Source organism: Hipposideros armiger, unplaced genomic scaffold (assembly GCF_001890085.2).
Source record: "Hipposideros armiger isolate ML-2016 unplaced genomic scaffold, ASM189008v1 scaffold_1286, whole genome shotgun sequence".
Lineage (NCBI taxonomy): Eukaryota > Metazoa > Chordata > Mammalia > Chiroptera > Hipposideridae > Hipposideros > Hipposideros armiger.
The window spans coordinates 26,135-40,823 of record NW_017732636.1 but is presented as its reverse complement, the minus strand read 5'-3'; the positions used below and the strand labels follow the sequence as shown (position 1 = coordinate 40,823).

The 14,689-nt window shown below is 53.7% G+C and overlaps 2 protein-coding genes across 2 annotated transcripts in view; one reads left to right on the top strand and one right to left on the bottom strand.

Annotated features, from left to right (window-relative positions):
- Positions 1-988: 988 nt before the first annotated feature.
- Positions 989-5,275, bottom strand: RPS5 (ribosomal protein S5). Its single transcript, XM_019633330.1, has 6 exons — positions 5,188-5,275; positions 4,304-4,412; positions 2,228-2,437; positions 1,947-2,075; positions 1,192-1,290; positions 989-1,109 (listed from the first exon to the last, which is right to left on the bottom strand). The coding sequence occupies exons 2-6, from the start codon at positions 4,409-4,411 to the stop codon at positions 1,041-1,043; spliced, it is 615 nt and encodes a 204-aa protein (XP_019488875.1). The 5' UTR covers position 4,412; positions 5,188-5,275; the 3' UTR covers positions 989-1,040.
- A 76-nt stretch (positions 5,276-5,351) lies between these two features.
- Positions 5,352-14,689, top strand: part of ZNF837 (zinc finger protein 837) — a 15,094-nt gene continuing 5,756 nt past the window's right edge. The window contains 3 exon segments of the mRNA XM_019633323.1: positions 5,352-8,621; positions 9,575-9,891; positions 11,262-11,454. Of these exon segments, the coding sequence (XP_019488868.1) occupies positions 11,277-11,454 (178 nt within the window). The 5' untranslated portion in view covers positions 5,352-8,621; positions 9,575-9,891; positions 11,262-11,276.

The window sequence follows — 14,689 nt, the reverse complement described above, 5'->3', positions numbered from 1 at the left end:
AGGAGGCAAAGATAGGGACTCCCAGAAGCACAGAGACCCTGCAGGGCACTGGGTGTCTCAGGTGCCCAGCAAACCAAGAAAGGAAGCCCTAACAGGGATCAGAGGCTCCCCACCAATGACATACCCCAGCTGGCCACTGGGCTCTTACCTGTGGGTTTCTCCTCCCTCTGGCTGGGATGTCTACCAGTTCTGACCCCAATACATGGCCTACTGGCAGCTGGACACTAAGTGCCCCTCCCTGTGGGAGGGTGCCTGTGGTGGGGCCACTCCCTTCAGATCCCAGGTTCCTGGTAGACTGGTCTGACTGCTTGTCCTGCCCACCAGGATGAACACCAAGGCGGATGTTGGGGGTGGTTTGATGACAGCATAGGTTGAGACTGCACAGGTCCCTCAGGTGAGGAACCCCCTCATTCAATACCTCTCCACCTGGGTAGCTACTGAAGAACCTGGTGGGGGAGGGAGGCGGCTAGGCTGTTGCCAGAACCACACAAAATGGCTGGGGAGGTAGCCTTGAGCCCCTGGCCAAACTGTCCAGTAACAAGGGTGGGTGGGACTTAAGGAGTCTTGTGAATGGAGGGTGGGCAGACCCACCGTGGACTGGACAGGGTTGGCCCTTGCCAGCCAGCAAAGGGGCAGGAACCAGTCATGGCCTACACCCCAGGTCTTGGCTTCCAGGTAACAGGCTTCTCAAGATGGTAGACTGCCACCCAAACCTCATGGGCACCCTCCAAGCCCCACCCCAGGCCACAGCGACATCTCTGGCAGAATGGTCCCACCCCTCTCATTTCCAACACCTGCTGGAACACTCTAGGTGGCTAGGCCTGCACCACAGGGTGCCATGGTTGAGTCAGTTGTGCTTCCCTGGGGAATCCAGGTCCCCACAGGTCAAAAGACATGCCAGGAATGTGAGCAGCTCTACGATACCAGGGCCATTTTGCTCTGACCCCCAGCTCCCAGAGCCCCTCAAGGACAGACAGTGACACAGGCGGGTGGCGCTGCCCCAAAGGGCAAACAGGTTTATTGGGGCCACAGCCAGGCAATCAACGGTTGGACTTGGCCACACGCTCCAGCTCATCTTTCTTCTTGATAGCGTAGGAGTTGGAAGAGCCCTGCAAGGAGGGACATAGTCAGCTCTGGGTGTTGGGAGGGAACCCCCTCCCCACCCCAACTTCCCACCATGTCCTCACCCACCTTGGCCGCATTAATGAGCTCATCTGCCAGGCACTCGGCGATGGTCTTGATGTTCCGGAAGGCAGCCTCCCGGGCACCTGTGCACAGCAGCCAGATGGCCTAGGGAGTACAACGGTCAGCTAAGCCTGGGGCATGGGATATCCCCAAACCAGGCAGGGCTCTCAACAAACGCTGGCTACCATGCTGTTGCCCAGTGAGACAAGACACAGTGGGAGCCCTCAAAAATAAGTGTAGACACAGAGGCTGAGGTTGGGTCCCCAATGACAGACTTGAGAGCTGCCATGATAGTGCTCTTGGTCTGGACCCTTGACTGAAAACAAACAGCTGCAAAGGGTATGCTGGGGACAGCTGCATAAATGTGACACTGAGGAAACACTGGATAATTTGACTGCTATTAAATTCCTTGGGGGTGATGGTGAAGATAAAACACCCATGTTCCTAGAAACACCCAAGAAGTGTTAAGGGGGAAATGGTGTGTGTGTATGTGTGTATGTGTGTGTGTGTGTGTGTGTGTAAAGATATATACCCGAATGAAACTGTACTTCAGCCAATGTGACCCAGGAAAAGGCTCAGAGCTAAGATCTGCCCTGCATGGGTGGGAATCCAGGAAGGCTTCCCCGAGGAAATGACACTCCAGGTAAAACATGTAGACAGGGATAAGCCTTCCCACTTGCCAGCTCTGCTCTGGGCAGGACTCCACCAAGGCCTGATTGCTGTTCCTGCCCAGCCACAAGTGCCAAAAGCCCCAGGCCCACCTGATTCACACGGCGCAGAGGGGACACATCCACAGCCTGTCGCCTCACTGTTCCGGCTCGCCCAATGCGGGTGGAGTCCTCTCGGGGGCCACTGTTGATGATGGCATTCACCAGGACCTGCAGGGGGTTCTAGGAGACAGGATGGCCATAAGCCTCACAGCCGGCCCACATACCCCCAGGTCTTTAGCCTTATGACCTGGAGGAGCCTAGCATGCGTTGTGGGGTGGCTGCTGGCTTTAGGGTGCACTAGGGCGCTCAGCCCCACAGGATTCAGGCCCTACCTCACCGGTGAGCAGGTGAATGATCTCAAAGGCATGCTTGACGATGCGCACAGTCATGAGCTTCTTGCCATTATTACGGCCATGCATCATCATGGAGTTGGTGAGGCGCTCCACAATGGGGCACTGCGCCTTGCGGAAGCGCTTGGCTGCATAGCGTCCTGCACTGTGGGGCAGGTACTTGGCATATTTCTCCTTCACCGCGATGTAATCCTGGGGTAACAGGGAGAGTGGACTGTGGTCAGGAGCACCCACTCAGGGCAGTCCCCACCCACCTGTGTGGGCTTGGTTGTGAGCCTCTGCTGTCATGAAAAAATAAGACCTAAACAAGTGACTCTACTAAATCACTAAAAACAGTACTTCCTTTTTAATGGGAGGGTGTGGGCTCGAGAGCTACTGGGAATACAGCCCATGACTAGTTTTAAGTGTTCCTCGAACTCTGCACAATGGATGTCTTAGATCCGGGGTCAGCAAACTTTTGAGATGGAAGAGCCACCAGGAGTCGACAAACTGTGGCTTGTGAGCCGCAGACTCTGTGTAAAATTGGAAATGAAAATAAAACTATCATAGCTTCATTTATAAAACTTTTAAAGGATATTATTCACATAATGGTGATTATGTAAAAATATATTTATGGCTCTTGAATAATTTTTAAATTGTTGTGAGGGATGGGATTGGCTCTTCCAGGGATCGGCAAACTTTTGAGACGGACCGTACCCAAAGAGCTGCTTGTAGCTCACAAGCCGCAGTTGGCTGACCCGTCTTAGATCGCTGGGGGAAGAGGGGTGTGTACACGCAGATGGGCTGTCCTGTGCACTGCAGAATATTTAGCAGCACCCAGTATGCCAGGAACACCCCTCAGTTTTGACCCAAAATGTTATCAACATTGCCAAATGTCCCATAAAGAAGGGGGGGGGTGAATCACTCCAGATAAACACTGTTTTTTAAAAAAATCACACAATCCTTCCTACACATATATGCATTTCCTAAGAAAATGTCTGGAAAACACCAAAACGGTGGTGTTAGGGGGTGAATAAGAGGAACTATGTGTATGTTTAGAGGACATTCTTCTATGAAACATACCCAAGGTTATCCTATCATTTACACATGAGGACATACACAAGCCACATTCTTCTACAAAGACAACCAACAACAGGAAAAGGACATGAGATTCTGATACCGGAATGACTGTTGTCTACGCTAGAGAACCACCTGCGCAAATAGGCAAGTAAGCTACGCGTGTTTTCATGCAGGAAAAAATGCAAGCACCAACTGTCCTGTCCCACAGTAGAGCCCTGCACAACTTTCAAAACAGGAGGAACGCTGGTACCACTGACTTCTGCTTCTCCAGCTCCTAAGAGAGTACCAGAGTAAAGTGAAAAAGTTTTTAAATTTGTAAAGGGTTGTACAAAAAGAGAAAACCAGGAAGCAAACACATATATGACAGAGTACATATGACTCACAATGACAAAAACATTTACTTTAAGTTTGCAGAACCCCCAATAAACCCATGAATATTTACAAGACATTCAGAGTGAAAAACAGGGCTGTTACTAATGACAGTCCCAGGGTTCTGTCTTCCTGGTCTGAGAGGCAATGAATGTTTTAATTCCTTCTAAAACGAAAAAGGGACAAAAATGAATATAAGCCAACCTTAAATTTTACTCATCTTTGTACTAATGCAGTCACAAAATATAATTTTTGTTTTATGAAGGGGCCACAAAATCCTAATAAAGCCAAGTGTAAAAGCTCGAAACAAAAACATAACTAAATGGTGCTGGGGTAACTGGATTTTAGGTGCAAAAGAATGATGTTGGACCCTTACACTTGAAAGTGATAAAAATGGTGATTTTATGTGTATTTTACTATAAAACAAAAAACAACCTATGTCACAAGAAGACCATCTTGTGACAAAACTGTAAGCAACCTCTGAACAGGACATAAGGAAAAACGGACGTGGTGGTCCAGGAATCACCCTTTTACCTGTCATGTCTTCAACTCCTGACTTAGTAAGGCAGCTACAAGTTTCAAGTGCCCCAACCCTCAGGGGAGAAGTACAACCACCACATCCCTCCTCACCTGCAGGGATATGTCATTGATCTGCACATCATCAGTGCTCCACTTCCCGAAGAGCTTGATGTCAGGGGTTTCTGCTACTGCAGGTGCAGCAGTCTCCCACTCTGTCATCCTAGGAACAGAAATTGTCAGAGCTCAGGCACACCCACCATTGACTTCGAAACCTGTCCATATCCTGTGAATTCGGATGTTATGAGGCACCAAGAAAGCTGTGAAATTCTGGGTCCACCTTTTTGAGCCCTACAGAAATCACTCAGCTTTCGGCAAGATGCATCTGTCTCTTCCCCAGGACCCCTGGGGCCAAGAACTGGCAGGCAGCGCGTCAACAGCTGTTGCATGGACCACAGCTGGACAGGTGATGCCAGTGCCCTTACAGGGCATTCCGCTGGAGTTCAAATCCCGGCCATGTCATTAACGAGCTCTGCGCCGCTGAAGGGAGTCGACTAACTGCTTTGGACTCATCTTCTTCATTGGTAAAATAAAAGCGTTACCAGCCATCAAAGATCATTGCACGAACTCTACACATAATCAAGGCGAAAAATGCAGTGCGTGGCTGATATCAAGGAGACACTACGGGCTGTTACTCAGGAGAAAACAGTGCACAGGCCGAGAGTGCATCGTGCATCTCAGAATAACGCAAACTTCCTATCTCAATGTAGAAGGCAAACCCACAATCCGGAACCCCGCTTCAGGCAGAGCTACGGAGGCAGAGGGGCACCAGCAACGAGGCAAAAGGAAACGCCCTGCGCCTCTGCCTGTTTCCTCGGCGCGTTTTCCCGAGAAGAGGTGAGGCGCCACAAAGGAAACCCCGGGCTTCGGGGCCCACCCATAGCTCCCTATAAGATTCTGGATCGTCCCTCAGACCCCCGACCCCACGGCGACTTCACCTCAGCGAGCAGCCGGGTAGTCTCTATCGCTCGGCGTGCACCACGCGTCGCCCTGGGACAGACAGGAAGAGGCCGGCGACCGCCGGCCTACGCTTTTAACGCGAGCGAAAACTTCCGGGTCAGAGAAGCTACACGCACAGAAGGACCATTGTATTTATGGACCAATCCGGAACAAGAATGTAAGAGCGTCCTCTGCGCCAGACGGAATACGTAAATGCAGAGCGCATGAGCATTTGCAAAAGCGTCCCCATCAGCGTGCCTGGCGGAAGTCTGACGTCCAGTATTTGTCCGGACTTGGGGACCCCAGCACAAGCACGGAGGTCTCCATGAGGCCAGAGTCGCCATGTCTAATGAGGACAGAAGTCCGGCTCGGGTTCGCCGCTTTGTTCGGTCACTGACTTCACGTTCCACCTGCCGCAGGTTTCGAGCGGGTTTGGCGCCTCCTCAGTCGTTGGTCCGGTAGCGACAGCTTCTCAGACACGCGCGCACCGCAGCTTTGGGCGGTGGAGTTCCGGTGGTCACGACTGCTCTCCATTGGTTCCAGTTCCCACGTGCTCGTGTGAGCGCCACTCATGGGTCCTCCCTCTCCCACATTAACGTGCTCGGGGCTGCAGCGGGCCTGAACCTCGGAGAAGGAACATTTTCTGGCTTGAGCCCTCTCTTAACCCATGTCGAGTTCCCTCCATCGTCTCCTTGACCCCGTTCATCGCATGTGGGCGGAGTCGGGGAGGATCGCTGGACGAGGGACCTAGGGCTGTGCCCAGCAGGTGGCCTGCGGGACAGCCCACACTCTGCCCTGCCCACTCTGTAGCCATCCCCATTGACCCCAGAGGCCAGAATGGAGAGCACATGCCAGCCCTGCGGAGGCGCACACACCCCGCCTGTTTGGCCCTTTCTAAACCTAGACACGAGCTGAGCTGGAACGTGGACCCTGGTGGGCTTCTCAGAGGCAGCTACCACAATGGCTGCACACTCATGCTGGCCGGCAGGATGGCATGAGGCAGTATCTGGTGGACTATGGGGCTCCCCACCTCCCGGTGCCACCTGAACCTCCAAAGGGGTGCCAGGCACCAAGGGGCCCTGCAAATGGACTCAGGAAGGCCTCCATTTGTCCCCACGGACCCCACTTGCCCACCCCTGGGCATACACATAGCAGGTGCTCAGCCACATTGTTAACCGACTGTAAAAGTTTGCACCAGCCCTACCCCAATTCCAGGAGCATCTCAGACCAGAGTCTGGGTACCCTTGGACTATCATTATTGAAAGGTTCGCCGAGGAGTTAAAAGTCTGAGGCACATGTCCAAACCAAGCAACTTTATTTGCCTGTCAGGGCTGAGCCTAAAATGCATCAGCCGCCTGCAGGAGTTTGTGGGGGTTTTTATAGGGTAAGCAATAAAGGAAGTAGTTGCAAACATACATGAGCAGTTATGATTGCAGAACGGGCACTTCTGCAGAAATTTTCTATGGACCTTTACAGTTCTGCTACTTTCTGTATCAGGAAACCTGTGGTTGGGTGCTTGTTATTTTTACCCCAGAGGATGTCTGGCAGCTTTATCAGTGGGGTGAGGGGTGTTGCCTCCCTCCCGTGCCCCTGGTGACCCCTAACAATTATTAACAGGAATATAAGGAATGTGCGTGTTCCTGTTAAAGTTTAAGAAAGTATTTTATTAAGAGAGTCTATCCTGCTGAGCAAAGATGGCTACAGCCTGGGCTACACGTCTAAAGGAGACTTGCAACTCCCAGGGAGGGTGTGAGGAGGGTTATATAGGGGCGATGACAGGGTAGCATTGTTTGAACAGAAAGCGTTGACTGCCTGTAAGCCAGTAGCTATTTTGTGGCGTTTTCTTTTATTGCAAGTTTGACTCTGTCTGCAGGTGCAGGCCAACAAACATTTTGTTTCCTTGCAGACATGGCTCTGTCTGTAAGTCAAGGTCCCTGAGACCTAACATTCAGATACCTAACACTAAGTCCAGGTCTCTAACATTCAGAGACCTAACAGTAACAGCTCAGGAGGACACAGGCCCTGAAGCTGGCCTGGGTTGGGGGTTAGAACCCAGGCTCTAGCAGGAGCACAGGAGCTGCTCTGGGAGGCCAAGGCCCCAGCCCTTGTCACGTATGGCTCTTAACTCTGCTCTCCACCCTGGTATGTGCAGAGCAGCAGCCTAGGGCCTCCCACTGGGCCTTGTGGGGATACAGGAGCTAATTGGGTTCCTCACTGGTCATGGAGGGACCCTCTCTGATCCTTGAGGGCCCTGCCTTGTCCTGGGGGCTGCCCCTGGGGAGGTGCTGACTGGGGAAAGCACGGAGGCTGGGCAAAGGCAGTGGCACCATTCACCCTCACACTGAGCAGGATCCAGATGGGCTCCTGCCTTTTCAAAAGCTGAGAGGGACCCACCCCACTAAACCTGTTTCCCCCTTAAGCATGGAAATTAGGACAGAATCAGACAAGGCCAGTTTGGAGCTTGTGGCCTGGCCACTCACTGGTTGTCACTTGATAAAGGACATCATTATAGGCGTCACAAGGTGACCCACCGTGCTTTGAAGGGATATGAATTTACAACAGTCTCACAGATTTGTGATGGCTGCGATTTGGGGGTACAAGGCACAAACTGGGGGACAACGGGGATCTAGACTTTAGGAGGGGGAATCTAAGGCCTTAACTGGAGAAGCAGGGACTTGGATTTGGGAAGACCCAGAGGCAGGAATTGGAGAACGACTAGAGACTAATATTGGGGAAGAACCAGGCATCCGAATTTGACGTAACCAGAAACGGGAATTTAGGAAGTTATAGGTAACGGAGCCGGGAGGACAAGGCGATCGGGATTTGTAGTGTGTGTGTGTACCTAAGGCCAAAGCCCAAACATTTGTGGGGCACTCAGGCATTCCTCACTCTTGCACATTGGACGTGCAGACAGCGTGGACCTAGGCCGGAAGTCCTGCCCGCCCCGGGAATGACCAATCACCAGCATTCAAGTAATTGGAAGGCGGGATGACGTGAGGCGTCTCCAAGGCTATCGCGAGTTGCCGGAAGCCTCCAGCTTTACTCCGAAGCAGATGTCTCCACCCTTTCTCTAATAGGGGTAGGCTTGGCGGTCGCCACGGTAACCATGGTGCTGGTTCAAGCCTTGACCAGTTCGCATATTCCTTTACTGTCCTGTTCTCCATTGCATTGGCCTCCAGGCGGAACTACATTTCCCTCAAATCTCCGAGCTGGCTCTTAGGGGCCCTTCCTACCGGTTCCTTCGGGCCCGAAAGGAGACGAGAGGAAGTCAGCTTCCTGACCTCCTCTGGAGGTCTCTTTGGCGGGGAGAGGAGGAAGGGACCCTGGGCACCGTGCCTGCCTGGAGAACCAGTAAGACGGAAGTCCTCCGGGCGCCCACAGCAGCCCACTCGGGGCGCCGCTGTGGCGCGGGCGGCCGACCCCTGCGCTTCAGGTTCGGGCTGAGTTGGTTTGTTGGTTCCGGATCGGAGGAAGGGGGGCGGACTCTGGCTGGCCCGGGATGGGCCGCAGTTTGGAGGGGGTGATCGGCCTGGGCCACCTGTTGCGTCTGAGCCTCTGGTCTCAGGCCGCTCTCTGGGCCCAGTGTGTGGAGATCAGGATTTGGACAAAGCTCTATACTCACTAGAGCATCAGCTGGGGTAGCTCCAAAAGCTGGAGATGGGTGAGGCAGTATCTGGAGCCTGGCACACAGTAGCGTTCCATAAATGTCTGCTGAATGGACAACAATTTAATAAATTAGCTAAAAGCAGCTACAATTTTCTGAGTGCCTTTTAGGCACCACCCAACCCTGTGCCAAGATTATTAAACAGATTGATTCATTTTGTCCTCACTCCAAGTCTAGAAAAACGGCAGCTTCCTGTCCATTTTACATATGGGAAATGAGGGTTCAAAGAGAGGAAGACTTCAGGTCTACAGGAATCAGAAAATTTTACTGCCCAGAGCCACTGCTGGGCTACAAATGCAGATTTGGGGCCACCTGGAAAGAGCTAGAGTTCACAACCTCCCCATGAGATGGTTGCCCATGTTTCCCCACTTTACAGGTGGGGAAACTGAGGCCTAGACAGGAAAACCATGCATCCCAGGCTGAAACCATGCAGCCAGACTTGGTCAAGTGCGGGACTTTGTCCTCACCCCCTCCTCCACTCCAGGACAGGTGATAGAAAGTGGAAGGGAGGAGAGGAACCAAGTCTGGAGAGGTAAGGAGGTCACCCCCTGACCACCTCACCCACTGAGCTAGCTGGCTGCCTTCAGTTCCTGTTGAAATTCCTTTATGTCTCTGCCCTTTTTATAGCTTTCAAAACTCTTGACCAAATTTGGCCAAGCCATCCAGAATGCCACAGCTGTTGGGGTTTGCTTTCATAGCTCCTGGTATCTTTTCCCCTCCAGGAAACTACTAGCCTCTCCATTTCTACTCAGCTTGTCTGGATCCTGCAACCAGTTCCCTGAGTTGGAGGCCATTCTCAGGTTGGAAGTTCCAGCAGCCCAGGACGCTTAGCATGGAAGAGTACCTAGGCTGATTCCCATTGAGCTGCCCTGGGCCATCAGGAGAGGCCTGAGGTGGAACTGAGCACCCTCCACAGAGGACAGAGCTGGGAAACGCCCTCTCAGGAGGGGGAGCTGTGTGGAGGGACAGCAGGCAGCAGGACAACTTCCCCAGGGCACAGGCTCCCAGGGCTGTGGCCTTGGCATGAGCTCAAATCCAGGTACTTGACAATTTGAAGGAGCTGGATTCCTCATGTGGGAGCCCCACTTCCTCTCCAGTGCCCTGTGTGACCAAGGGTTTCGCTTCTGAAGCCCCCTGTGTGTGACCAGTGAGTGTAGTGGAGTGCTTTTCTGTTGCTTCTCCCAGCATTAGCCTTGGGGAGGGAGAAGGATCCACTTAGTGAACTTCAATAAAAGTGGGGAGGGTATGTAGACTTTCCACAGACCCTGCAGCCAGCCCCCACCCAGTCAAGTCCCTCACACCAGTGCGCACCTTCAATTGGACCTCCAAACTCCTTGAGTGCAAGCAACCTCATGCCTGCCTGGACAGAATAAGGTTTTTGTGTGGTGGGTGGCCCTGCGGCAGCACCAGATAATTCACTCCAGGGAGAGACCTCTTATATGCACCCAGAGATGGAAGTCCTTTGGGAAGAGCTCAGTGCTCCTCCAGCAGCAGGGCACACACAGGCATGAGAAGCCCTAACTTTGGTGAGCCTTGTCGTGCACCAGAGGACCCAGCAGTGAGAAGCCCCAGGTAATGCACTGGACCTTCAGCCAGTGGTGGAACCTACTCACACACTGGCACACCCACACAGAGAGCCAGCGATTGCATTCATTCTCTGTGGTAACTGTGGCAAGGCCTTTGTTAGCCACCAGGGTAGGCACATGGGCAAGCAGCCTTCCAAATGCCCTTCAGCCACCACTCCCTCCAACCTCATTGAGCATGGCAAGTCCACTTAGAGCTCCACACCAAGCCCTTACTTTGTCCTTGGACAGGGAGACACACCCCAAGACAGGGCGTTCAATCAAGACAGGGAGCTGGGCAGTCCCAGCGCCACTGAGACATACAATGGGAGCAGTTGGGGGCATCACACACTGGGTTGCTGAGCTAAACCGGCTAACAAAACTCGATGTGTCTATGTGGGGCAGGGGCCAAGAAATAGATGGGCACAAGATGAGGGTAACATAAGTGGGTGGGAAGTCTGACCAGCTTATTTTACCCAGGTGAGCAAGTGGGGTTAGCATACCTTTAGGGCTGGGAGGCTGTGGTTCTCAAACGGGGCTGCAAATATTAGAATCAACAGTGGAGCTCTGACATCCAGATGCTCGAGCTCCACTCCCAGCGGTGTGACAAGTAGCACGCTCACTGGGACATTTCAAAGCCCCCCAGGTTTTTTCCACCCCAGTGAGGCTGAGAATTGCCGATCGTTTCCGGGTCCGGGTCTCCCAGAAGTCTGACTGGAAACAAGGGCTATCAATCATCGTAGTGGCCAATCACCCGGTTTGCCAGGGACGCGTGGGCGGGACTTGCCCGCGTGGAAGCCGTCTCCTTGACGACGACATAAATTTGTGTCTCATTTATTGGGTGTAGCCTGCCTCAGTTGCCATGACAACCAGGATTTTGGAGAGCGGCGGGACTACGTGTCCCAGCAGTCCCGGCGAGGGCTCCCGCCTACCCTTGAGGCGGCACCAAGTCAGTCGCCCTGCGGCAGGGAGAAACAGCGAGAAAGGCTCTGCGAGGCTTGCGGGGCGGGGACCAGGACCTGTGCGGCCGCCCTCGGCGAGTAAGTGACATTCTGCGCGTACACGCGACCCCAGCCTGCGAGGCGCGAGGCGCGGCCACTACTCCCATTCCCTCCCCACCCCCGCACTCGAGGCCTGGCGTTGAGGCCTGACCTACACACTTCCGGTCCTCATGCTCAGGGGCCCGGCTGGCCACAGCACGCCGGGCCTTCAGTTCCTGGCGTGTGTGTCCTCTGGTTCTGGCTCCGGTGTCCCGCGTTCTGAGTTTGGAGATGAGGCCCACGATGGGAGGCACCAGGCCCAGGACCCATCGTCGCGACTCTCAGAATCAAGACCATTTTCTCCTATGGCTGACACTGGCCTCCCTGCTGCTTCTGGTCTCGTCTCCCAGCCTTTGCACTTGTCATTCCCTTGTCTCCAGACCCGGCGGCTCCTCCTCAGTCCCAATGTCCCCTCCTCGAAGAGGCTGAAGAAGCCGCTGCCTCCCTCCCTCAAGCTCTTACGCCGTTCCGTGTTTGATGTTCTTCATGTCACTTTCTTTTAATTTTCCCCTTGTTCCTTTCTTGCCTGCGCTTCTCTCAGTCATTCCCAGTGAGCGCCCCGTTTGGCTCCGCTGTGTCCCCCGACCCTGACAGTCGCTGTCCTGCGAGTGCTGAAGCTTGCTCGTCCTTTAGGGCCGGACGCATGCGGATGGAGACACCATAGGGAGGACAGGCACAGAAGAGAGTTGTTCTGGCACTTAGGGCACTATTGTCCTACTGTGTGTCATACTGTAAAATAGGTCAGACAAGCTAGGTTCTGTCCGCGGGGACTGTCAGTGGGGGGTGAAGGTTGGTCTGTGATGCAGAGAGGTGGCTGGAGTCCATCCTCCACGCCACAAAGCTGCCTATGTTGACCTCCACCAACCCCCTGTTATCAGCCTCACTGGGCTGGGTCCAAGCTCTGAGGGCATTCAGCCTCACTTGCCACTTTCCTGTCTGCTGTTGCCATGTGGTTCTCTAGGACTCAGCCTGGGATAAGTTAACTTCTCAGCCCCCTCTTTCTGCCTAAAGCTGGCTGCTCTGTGTCCCATTCCCATCCACCAGCAGCCCTGGGGATACTTAGAAAGACTGGGTGAATGCTCAGGGTGCAGAGCATATGGGAGGCGAATGCTCAGGGTGCACTGTCAGAACACCTGGGACAGGTGCAGTGCAGGGTTGGTACATGCCCTCGGGGTCCCTTGCCATGCTTAGCCTCCAATCCCAGGTCAATGGCTGGAAGGTCACCCAGGTACAGGTAGGTAGTGTGACAGCAGGGTGGCGGGGACAGAGATGCAGCCATGGTCAGAGGCTTCCACCTGCTGTGTCTGGTGCTGGGAAGCAGGTTTTTGTCCCAGCAGATGAACAGAGGAGCCACTCATGGGCATGGGGTGTCTGGCAGCAGTTCTGGAAATGCCTTGTGCACAGGGCTAACAAGTACTCCTCGGCCCCTGTCTCTTGTGAGTTCAGGGTCCCTTCCTTCCAGGTGGGGGCTGGTTTTTCTTCTGGGACCACCCAGTCTTCCTTGACCCTCTGTCAAGGCACCTGACCACATCACCAGGGACCAGGAGGCCCCTCTCAACCAAACCATCCTATCGAGGGTCTGGAACATTCTCTGCCTTAGTTTCCGGTGGCTGCTGTAACAAATTACTACCAACTGGGTGGCTTAAAATAACAGAAATGGATTCTCTCAGCTCTGGAGGCCAGAAGTCTGCAATCATGGTGTTGGCAGGGTGACACTCTGAAGACTGAGGCAGAAAGCATGCTGTCCTAGCTTTGGGTGGTTCCAAGTGGTCCTTGGCTTATGGCTGCTGTCCTCCAGTCTTGGCCTCCTCCGCTTCTCTCTGCCTCCCTCTTATAAACATACCTGTCAGTGGATGTAGGGCCCACTGGAGAATTCAGGAAGACCTCAGGTCAAGATCCTTACCTACATCTGCAAATACACTTTTCCCAAATGGGGTCACATTCACAGGTTCTGGAGATTAGAGTGTATAGGTATATTTTGAGGGGTGGGGGTACCATTCAAGCCACTACCACCTCCTTCAAGGGAACCTGCTCAATTGTGGGTGACCTCGTGCCCAGGACACCATCCTCTGGCCTGTCCACAGAGTCCATGGTGATTGGCCATTCTGGGTGTCCTCTCACCCTGACAGGTTCTTGGCCTCCAACCCCTAGAGGTCCAGGAGGTCTTGCTGAATGTTGGCCTGGGGCCCTGCTCTGGCTGCCAGCTATTGTGCAAACCAGGGCACAAGGCCAGCAGCCATGACTATGCATTCACTGGAAGCAGGAGTGTGGCAGGCACCCAGATCCCATTGTCCCTCACAACTGGCACACAGCACCCTGTGTCCTATCAGGGACCTGGACCCCAGCTGTGGGGCTTCTGGGATGCACGACTATAGAAGCCCTGGTCCTTCCCCAGGGATGATGCACAGAAACCTGGGTGCCTGCTGTCCTGCTGCTTAGCACTCACTGTGGGGTCCCCTCCTCTGTGTGAGGGGCCTGAATTGGCCCTGGGGTTACAGTTGTACAAAGAGGAAGGGATGACAGGGTCCCCACATCAGTGTTCATGGCTGGGTAGCCCCTTTCCCCGTGTGTGGGGACCTTGAATCCCAGCCTAGTAGAGTCCTTGGACTGATCCCCCTAGTACAGAGTTCTGGGGGCCTCCCCAGCAGCTCTGCAGTTGGCCCCCCACAGGGTCAGCCTGGCCTCTGTAAAACCTCCCATGCCCAGAGGCAGAGGCTCGGGATGCAGGGGAGACTGGGGAAGCCAGTGAGACGGGCCTGTCCTGCACAGCGCTCTGTGGCTGGTGCTGGGGAGCCTGAGGGTGGAGGACAGGGCTCCATGGTCACACAGACTGGGGCATGAATGCCCACGTCCCGTGCCCTGTCTGAGTCTTGCCCTTGCCAAGTCACAGCTTCCTATCTGTAAGTCAGTACTGGCAGTGACGTGGGTTTGGGACACTGGAAGGCATTGCCCTGTGCCCCCGCATGCTGCCCATTATTCCCAACATGTGTGTCCAGCTCCTCACAAAGAGTTTTCTTCTTGAGATGAGTGGTTTAAGAGATACCTGGTTGAAGAAAAGTCTGTGTCCTGGGGGAGAATGCTGTCAACCCAGAGTTTAAGCTTCTGATGTGAAGACTGCTTGATTGGTGTGCAGTCCAGTTGGCCAAGATAATGTTTTATTTTTACCTAGCCATTTTAAAGACCTTGTTTTTCTTATAAAAGTGTTGTTTACACACACACACACACACACACACAC